Source organism: Mustela lutreola, chromosome 2 (genome assembly GCF_030435805.1).
Source record: "Mustela lutreola isolate mMusLut2 chromosome 2, mMusLut2.pri, whole genome shotgun sequence".
Classification (NCBI taxonomy): Eukaryota; Metazoa; Chordata; class Mammalia; order Carnivora; family Mustelidae; genus Mustela; species Mustela lutreola.
The window spans coordinates 104065112-104081136 of record NC_081291.1 but is presented as its reverse complement, the minus strand read 5'-3'; the positions used below and the strand labels follow the sequence as shown (position 1 = coordinate 104081136).

Sequence of the window (16025 nt, the reverse complement as noted above, 5' to 3'; positions counted from 1 at the left end):
TATTTTATGAAGTAGAGAAATATTTGTCTAAAGCTCATGAGTTCTGATTTCAGTTATTACTTTTCATTCAGATAAAATCACATAATCCTAAATTCCATACCTAATATTGTAAAGTGGCATTTGTAATAGTATAAAAAATAGTGCTTATAAAAATATTTATGATATTATAAAATAGTATTTGTAATAGTATTTGTAAATTTGTAATAATCAGTTTGGCTTATTTTTTTCTCTCTGTATAGGCTTAAAAAATGTCTGATTGATATTCAGCAAGTAGTGATTATTACTTATATTTAGTATTGTGCTGCAGGTTCTACCAGTGCAATAAAGCAAGGAAAGGGAATAAAGCCTTTTTAAATATAGGCTGTCTTATTCACAAATGATACGATAAGCTTTGTAGAAAATCCTACAGAATCTACAAAAAAGCAACTAGGATTAATAAATGAGCTTAGCCAGGTTGCAGGATATGAGATCAATATACAAAAAAGACAATTGTATTTCTATATATTGGAAATGAACAATTTGAAGTGAAGTTTAAAAACAATACTATTAATAGTAGCATCAAAGAATATGATCAATTTAGGGATAAATTTGATTTTAAATGTGTAAGACCTGTCTACTGAAAACTATAAAACATTGCTGAGAGAAATTAAAGGAGACCTGTATAAATGAGAATAAACTAGACACATAGATTATAAGACTTATTATTGTTAACATGTTAGTTCTCCCCAAATTGAGCTATAGATTCTGTGTAATTTTGGAGAAAACCCAGCATATTTTTTTTAGAAAGATGATTCTAAAATTTATATGGAAATTCAAAGAATCTAAAATAGCCAAACCAAAACAACTTTGGGAAAGGAGAACAAAATTGGTACTATTCTTTTTCAAGACATAAAGTTATAGTAATCAAGACAATGTGGCATTGGTGTAAAGATAGATAGATATATACTTGAAACAGAATAGAGTCCAGAAGTAAACTCACATGTAAAGGTAGTTGATTTTTTAGGAGGGCCTGGGTGACTCAGTAGTTTAAGCATCTGCCTTCAACTTGGGTCATAATCTCAGGGGTCCTGTGTCTGCAGGGAGCCTGCTTTTCCCTCTTCCTTGGCCTCACTCTCTCTCTAATAAAATCTTTAAGAAGCAATAATAATAAAATAAAGGTAACTGATTTTTTACAAAGATGCTAAGGAAATTCAATGGGGGAATGAAGGATCTTTTCACTAAATAGTGCTGGAACAATTGGAGAGCCATACACAAAAAAGGAAAAAAGTAAAAGGAAGGAAGGGAGAGAGGGAAAGAACAACTACTTCAACCTTTATGCCACACCATATATAAAAATTAACTTGAATCACAAATCTTAATATATAAGTTAAATAAGTTAATATCTATGTTAAATATCTATTAAGTTAAAACTTAATAAATAAGTTAAATAGAACTTAGAGAAAACATGAGAAAAAAATCTTAGGGATCCTGGGTTGGGGAAGATTTCTTAAATATAACAAAAAACATAAGTAAAAAGAATTTTTAAGTTGGACTTCATCAAAATTTAAAATTGGCTCTTCAAAAGACACTATTACTAAAGATGAAGAGGCAAACAACAGAGAAAATATTTGCAGTACATGTATTTGATGGACTTGTACATACAGAATGTATAAGGAACTGTTACAACTCAAAAAACAAAGTGCTTTAATAGATGCTACATCAAAGAAGATAGATGGGTATCAAATAAGCATATGAAAATCTGCTCATCACTGCTAGTCATTAGGAAAATACAGACTAAAACCACAATGAAATAATACCACATACCCACTAGAATGACTAAAATTCAAAAGACTCTACCAAATGATGATGTGGAGGAACTGACATTTGCATAATTTACTGGTGGGTATATAAAATGGTACGCCCGCTTTGGAAAATAGTTTGGTAGTTTCTTAGAAATTAAACATAAACCATATGATCCAGTCATTTCACTCCTAGGTATGTACACAGAGAAGTAAAAGCATATGTCCAAACAAAAACTTACTTGTGAATGTTCATCAGAAACAATCCAGATGTCTGTTAACAGGTGAATGGATAAACACATGGTGGTGTATCCACACAATGGAATATACCACCCAACAGTGGAAACGGAACTATTGATACGTGCAACATCAGAATTAGTGTGCTGAATGAAGGCAGGCAGGCTAAAGAATGCATTGTATGATATATAGTATAAAACTCCAGAAAATGCAAAGTAATCTATAAATCAGTGGTTGTTTGGGAAGAGGATGGTATGAAAATGGAGCATGTGGAAATTTGGAGGCGTGATGAATATCTTAATTATGGTGATGGTTTCATCACATCATATGTTAAAACTTACCAAATTATATACTTTCATTATAAAATGTGCAGTTTATTATATGTTTCATTTCAGTAGAGCCATATTTTAAAACAGTAAAGAAAAAAGATGTATTTGCCTAAATGTCAGCAGTTATTTTCCTTTGTTTAAATCAAGTACATAAAAATATAATACATAATATTTGTTAAAAGTGTGTGTGAGACTCTATCCATTTTTTTTTTAATTTTATTTATTTATTTGACAGAGAGAGATCACAAGTAGGCAGAGAGGCAGGCAGGGAGAGAGAGAGAGAGGGAAGCAGGCTCCGTGCTGAGCAGAGAGCCCGATGTGGGACTCGATCCCAGGACCCTGAGATCATGACTTTAGCCGAAGGCAGCGGCTTAACCCACTGAGCCACCCAGGTGCCCCGACTCTATCCATTTTTAAAAGATTATCTTTTGTTATTTTTTATCATGTATCGTTTTTTAATAGAACAATCATGTTTTTAAAGTCATTTTTAAAAAGATTTTATTTATTTAATCATGAGAGAGACACAGAGAGAGAGGCAAAGGCAGAGCAAGCAGGGATCCTGATACAGGACTCCATCCCAGCACCCTGGGATCATGACCTGAGCCAAAGGCAGATAGATGCTTAATCATCTGAGCCACCCAGGCACCCAGAACAATCATGTTTTAAAATCCTGGCCCTGAAAGCTGGGAATGAGGAGGAAGGAGAGTAGCTAATGGTACAATTTGGTTGGAGGGCATATTTTCCTAAATATGGGAGTGCTTTTATTATACTTTTTGGCTTCGGACATAAGTAAAGAAGAAGCTGCAGGTAGAGAAGATAAAAGAAGTGGAATAGGAGCAGAGTCCTTAAGAGTAGAGAGACAGTGGGATCCAGGAAGCTGATGAGGCTCCCTGTCTCTAAGACTAGAAGAAGGAAATGAGATTAGTGTATATGTATATATATGGGTAAATTTGTATGCCCTGGGGCAGAAGGGTAACTGTCCCCAAGCCATGTTATTTTTAGTGAAAATAGGAAAGTATCCTACTGAGAGGAGGAAGGTAGGAATGAGAGGCTTATAGTAAGGGTTGAAAGTTTAGGGCGGCCATAAAGGGGAAGAGAAGAGAAGAATCTGACTGGGGACATGTGTACAAGATTATTGTCAAGCAAAGCTTCTGTCACATACTTGGTGTGTAAGAGGACCTCAGTACTTTCTGTTTTCCTAGAAAATACCAAAATAAGCATTCCAGTTAGAGTTGTAGATTATCAGTCTATGCTGCCTTTTCTAGATCTGCACTCTTTGTTATAAAGGGGAAACTTTTCAGAAAAGCAGAATTGTTTTTGAAACAAACATGGGATTGTATTATACTGTTTTTTCTTCTGTAGCTTGCTTTTTTTCACTTCACAATGAGTCTTGAAGATGTTTCCTTGTCAGTACACTTAGATGTCTCTTTTTTATTTTTTTTTAATTTTTCAAAAATTCTTTAATGATTTTATTTATTTATTTGACAGAAAGAGATCACAAGTAGGCAAGAGGCAGGTGGGTGGTGGGGGGTAGCAGGCTCCCCGCTGAGCAGGGAGCCTTATGTGGGGCTCGATCCCAGGACCCTGGGATCACGACCCAAGCCAAAGGCAGATGCTTAACCCACTGAGCCACTCAGTTGCCCCAGATGTCTCTTAAAAAACTACTTGTGTTTTTCTCATTGTGGATATACCATAATTTATGTAGCACTGTAAGTCATTTCTAACTTATTACTATTAAATAGTGTTATTTTGAACATCTTTGTATATATCTAAAGATTGTAGATGCTTTTGCGCATGTACAACTACAGTTGGCTCTCAAGCAATGCAGGAGTTAGGGGCCCTTACACTCTATGAAGTCAAAAATCTGTGTGTAACTTTTGACTCCTCCAGAACTTAACTACTGAAAACCTACTGTTGACTGGAGCCTTACCAATAACATTGAATGTTTTTATTGATTAACATATATATTATATGGTACATAATACATATATACATGCTATATGTATTATAATTATATGTATTATATTATAATATTGTAATACATATGTTATATGTATTATGTACTGTATTCTTGCAATAAAGTAAGCTAGATAAAAGAAAATATTAAGAAAATCCTAAGGAAGAGAAAAATACATTTATAGTACTATATAGTATTTATCAAATATCTGTGCATAACTGGACCTGCACAGTTCAAACCTGTGTTGTTCAAGGCTCAATTATATTGCTGAGGCTAGATAACTCAGATTATTTTGTCAAAGATAATGAACATTTTACATTTCGTTGGATACTGTCAAGTTGCTGTTCAAATGGTTATATCAGTTGACTCCCACCAATTGAGATAATTCACTTACCTCACCAAAAAATAGTATTATTTCCTTTTATTTTTGACAATCTTGTGGCCATAAAATATCTCCTGTTTTAACTTTACATTTCTTCATATTAGTAAAGCCAAGCATTTTTTGTATCCTTATAGGCCATTTCTATTTCTTATGTGAATGATCCATTTTTATTGCCTTTCTAACTGATTTGCAGGAGCTCTTTAAGTGTTGTGGATTTTTGGTCTCATATGTGTGGCAGGTATTTGCTTCCAGATTCCTAATTCTAGGACAAGTTTTAAATTTTGATATGTTTAAATCTTTCATTCTTTTCCTTGATGATTGGTGGATTTTGAGTCTTGCTTAGGAATGCCTTCCCCACTTCAAGATTATGTAGATTTCCACCTAAAACTTTTATACTTGGTCTTATTTGTCTATTTTTTATTTCCTTAATCTGTCTGGAATTAATACATGTAAATGATATGAGGAAAGGCATTATCATTTTAAATTTAGTAACAAATAAATAATACAGAATATTTTCAGGTAATTAATTCTGGAAAGATAATAGAGACAGCTTTCACTTTGTGAAAGTTATTTAAGCGTCAGCTTCTTAGAAGAAACATTTTTGTAATTCCTTTTGTATGTTCCAGTTTGTAAAGAGGCCACAAATTGTGAAGTTTATTGTAGGGTGAAGTTGCTGCTAATTAGCGTTCACTTTTTTAAAATAAGATCATTAACTTTTCCATCTAATAAAGAATTATTAGAAGCATAGGTTTGCATTTCCCAATTTTTTCAATGTGTGACGAACCAAGCAGATGCATGTCTGATAGCAGTCAGTCCTTGCAGGTATTCTAGGTCATAGTTAGGGCAGATCTTTCAAAAAATAAGTTATTTGGGGGCACCTGGGTGGCTCATTGGGTTAAGGCCTCTGCCTTCAGCTCAGGTCATGATCTCAGGGTCCTGGGATCGAGCCCGGCATCGGGCTGTCTGCTCAGCTGGGAGCCTGCTTCCTCCTCTCTCTCTCTGCCTGCCTCTCTGCCTACTTGCGATCTCTCTTTCTCTCTCTCTAATAAATTTTTTAAAAACCTTAAAAAAATAGACAAAATTAAAAAAAATAAGTTATTTGTACGGTAATGAAAATGCAGAGAAGGGAGACAGAAGGAGAAAATAGCAGGAGGAGATAGGAAATGAAAGAAATTTTTTTAAAAAGACAAAGAAATCATTGAGAGAACAAAAACAGAAAAGGGAAAACTAAGAGAAGTCATCTTTTTTTCTTGTGAGAGGACAGTTTATGCTGTACCAGGCAATCTTTCAAAAATTATCTCGGGCCTTATGAATAAGAGCAGCAATGTGGTTTTGTTGTTTTGTTTATTTTGTTTCTGTCTTTGTTTTGGGGACGAGATGGACTTCTGCAGTCCTGGTGAGTACCATCTTTTGTCTTTTTCATTTTTAATTTTTTAATCTTTTTCATCATGATAAGTGTTCTTTTTAATGCCCATCTCCCTTTTTCCCCATTCCCCCCACTCACCTGAGCAAAATAAGTCGGTCAGACAAATGCCATATGATCTCACTCATATGTGGAATTTAAGAAACAACAGATGAGCAAAGGGAAAAAAGAAAAACAAGCCAAGAAAAAGACTATTAATTATGGAGAACAAACTGATGGTTCCTGGAGAGGAGCTATTATCTTTTTTAATAGGCTATTGGATGTACACTGTTAAATGCATTTGGGTTTCTTGGAATCATGTTTCTTTATTATTTCCTTTAGGCAACTGAGAATTTTGAACCAGCAACTTAAAGAACAAGGAAAAACCCAAAAGGCAACTGGTGCTCTGGAATGCAACCTTGAATGTAGGTAAAAGAACTTTAAGAACTGATAGTAAATTCTTTGTTCTAGAAATACTGGTAAAGAATTGAGCTTTCTTAATTACTTTGTCTTAAGAAGACTTTTAATTTACATTTGAAAAAATAGGAATAATACATATTATTAAAAATTAAAATAGCCCAGAAACAAAAATAAGAGATCTGTGGTATTAGTTATGTCCACAATAGCCAAAATATGAAAAAAGATACGGTGTTAAAAAAAAAAGTGGTGTATACACACAAACACACACACACATATTACTCAGCCATCAAAAAGAATAAATCTTGCCATTTGCAATGACATGGATGGACCTAGTGGAAATTTTGCTAAGGAAAATAAGTTAGAGAAAGACAAATACCATATATAAAAAAGAGACAAATATTATATGATTCCACACATATGTGGAATTTAATAAACAAAACAGATGAACATAGGGGAAGAGAAGGAAAAATAAAATAAGATTAAAAACAGAGAGGGAAGGTGCCTGGGTGGCTCAGTCGGTTAAGTGTTTGCCTTTGGCTCTGGTCATAATCCCAGGGTCCTGGGATTGAGCCCAACATCAGGCCCCTTGCTCAGCAGGGAGCATACTTCCTTCTTTCCCTCTTGCTCTATCAAGTAAATTTTAAAAATCTTAAAAAAAAAAAAATACCCAACTAAAAAAGACCAGAGAGGGAGGCAAACCATAAGAGACTCTTATCTCTAGGAAATAGGGCGCCTGGGTGGCTCAGTGGGTTAAGCCGCTGCCTTCGGCTCAGGTCATGATCTCAGGGTCCTGGGATCGAGTCCCGCATCGGGCTCTCTGCTCAGCAGGGAGCCTGTTTCCCTCTCTCTCTCTCTGCCTGCCTCTCCATCTACTTGTGATTTCTCTCTGTCAAATAAATAAATAAAATCTTTAAAAAAAAAAAAAAATTAAAATACTGTTAAGAGACTCTTATCTCTAGGAAACAAACTAAGGATTGCTGGAGAGGCAGTGAGTGGGGGGATGGGGTAGTTAATTAGGTGATGGGCATTAAGGAAGGCATGTGATATAATGAGCATGGGGTGTTATATGCAACTGATGAATCACTAAATTCTACACCTGAAACTAATAATACACTATAGGTTAACTAAATTGAATTTAAATAAAAGAATTTTTTATAAAGCTCTGTGCTATTATATCCCAATAAGACATGTCTCCTGTTCATGTAGAATTGATCTGTTTCACAAATTCTGAGTTCCTACCGTGTGCCCAGCACTAAAAGAACTAAATTAAAATATGTGTATTTTTTTCTTTTTTAAAAATGAGATTACACTGGATATGGTCTTCTGAAGCTTAGATTTCTTCATTTAATATGTAGTGGATAGTTTTTTTTTCCAGGTTTTTATTTAAATTCCAGTTAATTAACATGCAGTGTAATATTAGTTTCAAGTGTAGAATTTAGTGATTCATCACTTACATACAACACTCAGTGCTCAAGTGCCCTCCTTAATTCTCATCACCCATTTAACCCATCCCCATCCACCTGCCCTCCAGCAATTCTGTTTGTTCTCTATAGTTAAGATTCTATTTTATGGTTTGCCTCTCTTTTTTTTTTTTTTCCCCATGTTCATCTGTTTTGTTTCTTAAATTCCACTTATAAGTGAAATATGGTATTTGTCTTTCTCTGATTGACTTATTTTCACATAATACTCTCTAGCTCCATCCATGTTGTTGCAAATGACAAGATTTCATGCTTTTTGATGGCTGAGTCATATTCTGTGTGTGTGTGTATATACACCATATTTTCTTTACCCATCCATGAGTTGATGGGCATTTGGGCTCTTTCCATAATCTGGATATTGATCATGCTGCAGTAAAAATCGGGGTGTATGTATCCCTTTGAATCTATATTTTATGTCCTTTGGGTAAATACCTAGTAGTGCAATTGCTGGGGTATAGGGTTGTTCTATTTTTAACTTTTTGAGGAATCTCCATGCTGTTCTCCAGAGTGGCTGCACTAGCTTGCATTCCCACCAACAGTGTAAGAGTGTCCCCCTTTTCTCTATATCCTCACTAACACCTCTTGTTGCCTGTGTTGTTAATTTTAGCCATACTGACAAATGTGAGGATACATGTTGTTGTAGTTTTGATTTGGATTTCCCTGATGTTGAGTGATGAGGATTTTTTCATGGGTCTGTTAGCATCTGTATATCTTCATTGGAAAAATGTCTATTCATGTCTTCTGCCCATTTTAATAAAACTGGATTATTTGCTTTGGGGGTATTCAGTTTGATAAGTTCTTTATGTATTTTGAATACTAACTCTTTATTAGATATGTCATTTGGAAATATCTTCTCCCATTCCAAAGGAAAACCTTTTAGTTTTGTTGATTTCCTTTGCTGTACAAAAGCTTTTACTTTGATAAGGTCCCAATAGTTTATTTTGCTTTCGTTTCCCTTGCCTTAGAAGACCTATCTAGTAAGAAGTTGCTACATCCAATGTCAAAGTGTTTGCTTCCTGTGTTCTTCTCTAGGATTTTGATAGTTTCCTGTCTCACATTTAGGTCTTTCTTCATTTTGAACTTATTTTTGTGTATGGGGTAAGAAGGTGGCCCAGTTTCATTCTTTTACATGTGGCTGTCCAGTTTTCCCAACCCATTTGTTGAAGAAACTGTCTTTTTTCCATTGCACATTCTTTCCTACTTTGTTGAAGACTAGTTGACCATATAGTTTTGGGTTCATTTCTTCATTTTCTGTTCTGTTCCACTGATTTATGTGTCTTGTTTTTGTGCCAGTACCATTGTATCTTGATCACTGTGGCTCTGTAGTATAACTTGAAGTCTGGGATTGTGATGCCTCTAGCTTTGCTTTTCTTTTTCAAGATTGCTTTGGCTATGCAGGGTCTTTCGTGGTTCCATACAAATTTTAGGATTGTTTTTTCAAGTTCTGTGAAAAATGCTGGTGGTATTAAGATAGGGACTGAATTAAAGGTGCAGATTGCTTTGGGAAGTATAGACAGTTTTTTTGAAGATTTTATTTATATATTTGAGAGAGAGACAGAGAGAGCATGAGCAGGGCAAGGGGCAGAGGGAGAGGGAGAGAGATAAGCAGACTCCCCACAGAGTATGGAGCCTGACATGAAGCTCAATCCCAGGATGCTGAGATCACGACCTGAGCCGAAGTCAGATGTTCAATCAACTGAGCCACCCAGGTGCCCTGGAGTATAGACATTTTAACAATAATTGTTTTTCCAGTGTATGAGCATAGAATATTTTCTATTTTTTTGTGTCACTTTTAATTTCTTCTATTAATATTGTATAGTTTTCAGAATACAAATCTTTTACCTCTTTGGTTAGGATTACTCTTAAGTATCTTATGGTTTCTGGTGCAGTTGTAAATGGAATCAATTCCTTGATTTCTCTTTCTGCTGCTTCATTGTTTGTATATAGAAGTGCAACAGATTTCTGTACATTGATTTTGTATCCTGCAACTTTACTGAATTTGTGTATCAGTTCTAGCAATTTTTTGGGGTGAGGCTTTTGGGTTTTCTAAATACAGTATTATGTCATCTGAAAACAGTGAAAGTTTGACTTTTTCTTTGCCCATTTGGATCAATTTTATTTCTTTGTGTTGTCTGATTCCTGAGGCTAGGACTTAAAATCCTGTGTTAAATAACAGTGGTAGCAGTGGACGTCCCTGTCTTGTTCCTGACTATAGAAGAAAAGCTCTCGGTTTTTCCTCACTAAGGACTATATTAGCTGTGGGTTTTATAGGGCCTTTGTTATGTTCAGGTATGTTCCATCTAAACCTGCTTTATTGAAGGTTTTTATCATGAAAGGATGTTGTAGTTCTGTGCTTTTTCTGCATTCTATTGAGAGGATCATATGGTTCTTAGCCTTTCTTTTGTTAATGTGGTGTGTCACGTTAATTGATTTCTGAATATTGACTACCCTTGCAGCCCAGGAATAAATCCCACTTAATTGTGGTGAATGATTCTTTTAATATACTGTTGGATACAATTTGGTAATATTTTGTTGAGAATTTTTGCATTCGTGTTCATCAGGGATATTAGCCTGCAGTTCTCTTTTTAAGTAGAGTCTTTGTCTGGTTTTGGAATCAGAGTAATGCTGGCTGCATAGGATGAGCTTGGAAGTTTTCCTTCCATTTCTATTTTTTGGAATTGTTTATGAAAAATAGGTATTAACTCTTTTTTAAATGTTTGGTAGAATTCCCCTGTGAAGCCATCTGACCCTGGACTTCTGTTTCTTGGGAGATTTTTGATTATTGCTTCAGTTTCTTTGCTGGTTATTGGTATGCTCCAGTTTTCTATTTCTTCCTGTTTCAATTCTGATAGTTTATATGTTTCTAGGAATTTATCCATTTCTTCCAGGTTGTCAAATTTGTTGGCATATAATTTTTCATTAAAATTCTCTTGTAATTATTTGCATTTCTGTGGTGTTGGTTGTTATTTCTCCTCTTTAGTGATTTTATTTATTTTGGTCCTTTCTCTTTTCTTTTTGACAAGTTTGGCTTGGGGGTTATTAATTTTATTATTTTTTTTCAAAGAACCTCTCCTGGTTTCATTGATCTAGTCTACTGGTTTATTAGCTTCTATATAATTTATTTTTACTCTAATCTTTATTATTTTCATTCTTCTGCTGGCTTTAGGCTTTGTTCATTGTTCTTTTTTCTAGCTCCTTTAGATGTAAGGTTAAGTTGTTTGAGATTTTTCTTGCTTCTTGAGGAAGGCCTCTATTGCTATATACTTTCCTCTTAGGACTGCTTTTGCTACATCCCAAAGGTTTTAGACCATTGTGTTTTCATTTCATGTGTTTCCATGTATTTTTTAATTTCTTCTTTAATTTTCTTGTCGATCCATTCATTCTTTAGTAATATGTTGTTTAACCTCCATGTGTTTGTGGTCTTTCTAAAGTTTTTCATGTGGTTGACTTCAAATTTCATATCTTTCATGGTCAGAAAATAGACATGGTGTGATCGCAAATCTTTTTCTGCTTTTTGAGGCCTGATTCGTGAACTAAGTGTATGATCTATTCTGGAAGATGTCCCTTGTGCACTCAAAAAGAATGGGTATTCGGGGGCACCTGGGTGGCTCAGTGGGTTAAAACCTCTGCCTTCGGTTCAGGTCATGATCCCAAGGGTCCTGGGATCGAGCCCCGAATCGGGCTCTCTGCTCCGCAGGGAGCCTGCTTCCTCCCCTCTCTCTCTCTCTGCCTGCCTCTCTGCCTACTTGTGATTTCTCTCTGTCAAATAAATAAAATCTTAAAAAAAAAAAAAAAAAAAAAGAATGGGTATTCAGCTGCTTTGGGATGAAATGTTCTGACTATATCTGTTAAATCCATCTGGTCCAGCGTGTCATTGAAAGCCATTGTTTCCTTATTGATTTTCTGCTTAGATGATCTGCATTGATGCAAGTAGGGTGTTAAAATCCCCCATTATTATATTATTACCAATGAGTTCCTTTATGTTTGTTATTAATTATTTTATGTTTTTGGATGCTCCCAAGTTGGGGGCATAAATATTTACCATTGTTGTATCTTCTTGTTGGATAGTCCCTTTATTATGATATAGTGTCCCTCATCTCTCTCTCTCTCTTTTTTTTAAATTTTATTTATTTATTTGTCAGAGAGAGAGAGCACAAGCAGAGAGAACAGCAGGCAGAGGGAGAGGCAAGCTCCCTGCTGTGCAAGGAGCCCTTTGTGGGATTTGATCCCAGGACCCTGGGATCATGACCTTAGCTGAAAGCAGATGCTTAACCTACTGAGCCACCATGGCTTCCCATCCTTCATCTCTTGTTACAGTCTTTGGTTTAAAGTCTAGTTTGGGGGTGCCTGGGTGGCTCACTTGGTTAAACATCTGACTTCAGCTCAGGTCATGATCTCAGGATCCTGGGATTAAGCCCCAAGTGGGGCTCTGCACTCAGCAGGGAGTCTACTTCTTCCTCTCTCTCTGTCCCTCTCGCTACTTGTGTGCTCATGTTCTCTCTCAAATAAAATCTTTTAAAAAAGTAAAACAAAAAAAATGCAGTCTAGTTTGTCCAATGTAGGTGTATTACTACTCTGGATTTCTTTTGACATCATTTGCATGATGTTTCTTCTTCCCCTCTCTTTCTTTCCTCTTCTTTTTTTTTTTTTTTTTTTAAGATTTATTTATTTACCTTAGCATGCAGAAGTCAGGGGAGGGGCAGAGGGAGAGAATCCTTAAGCAGACTCCCTGCTGAGTGCAGACCTAGACACAGGGCTTGAACCTGTGACCCATAAGATCATGACCTGAGTTGAAACCAAAAGTGGGATGCTCAACCATCTGAGCCACCCAGGCACCCCTCCATCCCCTCACTTTCTATCTGCAGGTGTCTTTAGGTCTAAATTGAGTCTCATTTTTTTTAATCCATTCTGATGCCCTACATCTTTTGATTGGAGCATTTACTCCATTTACATTTAGAGTAATTATTGATAGATATGTGCTTAGTGCCATTTTATTACTTGTTTTGACATCGTTTCTGGAGATTTTCTCTGTTCCTTGCTAGTCTTTGTCACTTTTGGTTTTTCCTTCTTGCTCAGAGTCCCCATTAATATTTCTTGCAGGGCTGGTTTAGTGTTCATGAACTCCTTTAGTTTTTATTTGTCTGGGAAACTCTTTCCCATTCTATTCTGAATGTCTGAATGATACCCTTGCTGGATAGAGTATTGATTGTTGGTTGCAGATTTTTCCCATTCAGCACATTGAATATATCATGCCACTCCCTTTTGGCCTGGCAAGTTTCTGTGGGAGATCTGTAGCTAGTCTTATGGGTCTTCCCTTGTAAGTTAGGGACTTGTTTTTGTCTTGCTGATTTTAGAATCTTTTTCTTCATCACTAGATTTTGTAGATTTAACTAAAAATCTGGTGCTGGCCTGCTTTTGTTGATTTTGGTGAAAGTTCTCTCTGCCTACTGGATGTCTGTTTCCTTCCCCAAATTAGGGGAGTTTTCAGCTTTTATTTCCTTAAATAAATCTTCTGCCTCCTTTTCTCTCTCTTGTTCTGGTATTGCTATGATGCAAATGTTATTACATTTAATGGAGTCACTGAGCTCCCTAAGTCTACTCTTGTGATCCATCATTCTTCTTTCTCTCTTTTGTCTAGCTTCATTATTTTTCATAACTCTATCTTCCATATCAGAAATTCTGTATCAAAATTTATCTAAGAAAGGTAAATTTCTTATTTGTTCCTCTGCCTCTTCCATCTTTGTGGTCATTACATCCAGCTGGTTTCAAATCTCAGATATTGCATTTTTCATTTCTGCCTGATTGTTTTTTCACTCTTTTACCTCTGTGTGAGGACCTCCCTGAAGTCTTCCATGCTTTTCTCAAGTCTAGCAAGTATCCTTATGGCATATTACTTATATAAGTTTCTTTTTTTAATCTGTTTCAATTACATCTCTGGCCATGATCTTTTCTTGCTCTTTCTTTTGGGATGAATTCCTGTATCTTGGCATTTTATCTAGGTCTTTTCTACTGTGTGTTAGGAAAGCTTGTGATGTTTCCTGCTCCTGAGAGTAATCCTTTATGAAGAAGAGATCATATAATGTTTAGTCCAGGACCTGGTGCTTCAGGGAGCATCTCTGATGTGTGCCACATGCACTCAGGTGCTGTGTTTGGTTGCTCTGTCCCTCAGGTCAGTTGTCTGCAAAGGTTCTCCTTACCTGCCATGAACAGTGCTTGAAAGTTGGCCAGAGTGTGGCGAGTTTTAGTTAGGGACTGCTTGTTAAATGAAACTTGATGCCACTTCCACTAGAACGAAGCCTTGCAGAACCCTAAGTTGGTAGACATATACGTGCAGGGGTTTATGCTGATCTTCTGGGAAGATCTGCTGGACCTGATCCTTTAACACACTTGTCCAAGAAAAGCAGTACCAGTAGAGCACAGGAAAGGACTTGGTGTAAGCAGGTTAGGCAGCCAGTGTTGGTGCTGTGCTGTTTATGGAATTGGTTTATGCTGAGAGCTGGGGGAGGGAAATGGTGCTAGCCAGCCCCTTTGTTCTGAGAGAAGGGAGTCAGTGCTTGCTGCTCTCAGGGAGGCCCTCTCAGAAGAGTGAATACTTTCCCCTTATGTGTCCTATGCATTTTTCAGATTGCTGTTTTTACACTCTGGGTTGCTTGCCTGCCTTGCGCTGCTGGAACAGCACAGTGCACTTTGGGCTCTGTTCTAGCCAAGCCTGCTGACTTAAAACTCCAAACTTTGGGGACCTGGTGTGGTAGAGACCTCTGCTGGTCTTTGGGGGAGGGTCTCGGTGCACTGGGACTAATGCAGGTTTGACCCAGAAGGGCTGTTGTGCCAGAGGACAGGGGTGTGGGATTTGGAGCAAGCTGGTTAAACAGCCAGTGTCCTGGTTAGCGGCCCTCAGCAGGTGTCCAGCAGGTGTCGCTGCACCTTTGCTTAAGGGTGGGTGAGGAAAATGGTGCCTGCTGGCTCTTTTGTCTGTAGAGAGGCAATACCACCTCTCAGATGCACTCCAGAAAGTAAAAACAGCCTTTCCCTGGGCCCCTTAGGTGTTCTTTAGATTGTGCTGTGTGCCCTGGGATTGCTTGCCTGCCTTCTCTCCAGCAGTAGGGCAGCACCCTCAGATCTCTATCCCAGCCAAGCCCAGGGACCTTTAAAACTCCAGTCTTTGAGCCCCACTGGTTGCAAAAACTCATAAAAATCAGCCCCTCTTGTTTTCCCAGCCAATGGCTTTGGGGAACTGGTCTCCTTGTAGGTATCCCTGTGCACTCCAGTTTCCCACACCTTCCTCTGCAACCAGCGCTCCCTTCCCTCTGTAGTACCTGCCACCCTCTTCTCCCCCAAACCATGCCTCTCCACTTCCTCCCTTCCTCCATGTAGCCTCTTCTCTCCCTCTAGTTGCACAGTTTGTTCTATCGGTCCTCAGATAAATTTCTTGGGTGTTCAGAATGATTTGATAATTATATAGCTGTGTTCAAGGGATGAGGCAAGCCCTAGGGTCCTCCTGCTATGCCACCGTCTTAGCTCCCTGCCCTAATGCCCTAATTAAACCTATAATGGGTATTTTTCTTTCTGTTTAAGAACTGTTTGGATATTCTGCTTATGTGGTTCCATCCTTCAAATACTCTATTGGTATTTGAAGTTCTCTGATGATCATTATCTAGGGTATCTTCCCAGTGCAAACCATGCTGCAGTAAAAATCTTATACATATGTCTTTGTGCACATTGTGAGCATTTTGTAGATTATAGTTGTAGAATTACTGAGTCAAAGCATATATACAGTTGCAATTTTGACAGATATTGCCAAATTATGTTTATGGATCATCGAGTTTAAAATAATAGAAAAAAGCGGGGGGGAACCTACAGCAGAGGAAAAGATGAGAACTGTTTGTTTTTGTATTCTTGGGATCTTTTCCTAAGCCTGACAAAACTCAGTTGCCAGAAAGGAAAAGATGATAAAATTTGTCCTCTGAATTTTTTTTCATTTTTCTGAACAGCAAAATTATAAACGCATTTAAAACACATCAACAAAATGGGGAAAATGTTTT

The 16025-nt window shown here is 36.9% G+C and overlaps 1 protein-coding gene across 5 annotated transcripts in view; it reads left to right on the top strand.

Moving 5' to 3' along the window:
- Nucleotides 1-16025, top strand: part of CCDC14 (coiled-coil domain containing 14) — a 49831-nt gene that overhangs the window by 19814 nt on the left and 13992 nt on the right. For all 5 annotated transcript variants that reach the window (XM_059162884.1, XM_059162879.1, XM_059162881.1 and 2 more), the window contains one exon: nt 6428-6510. In XM_059162884.1, coding sequence (XP_059018867.1) covers nt 6428-6510 — 83 coding nt within the window. The remainder of the gene's footprint in view (nt 1-6427; nt 6511-16025) is intronic.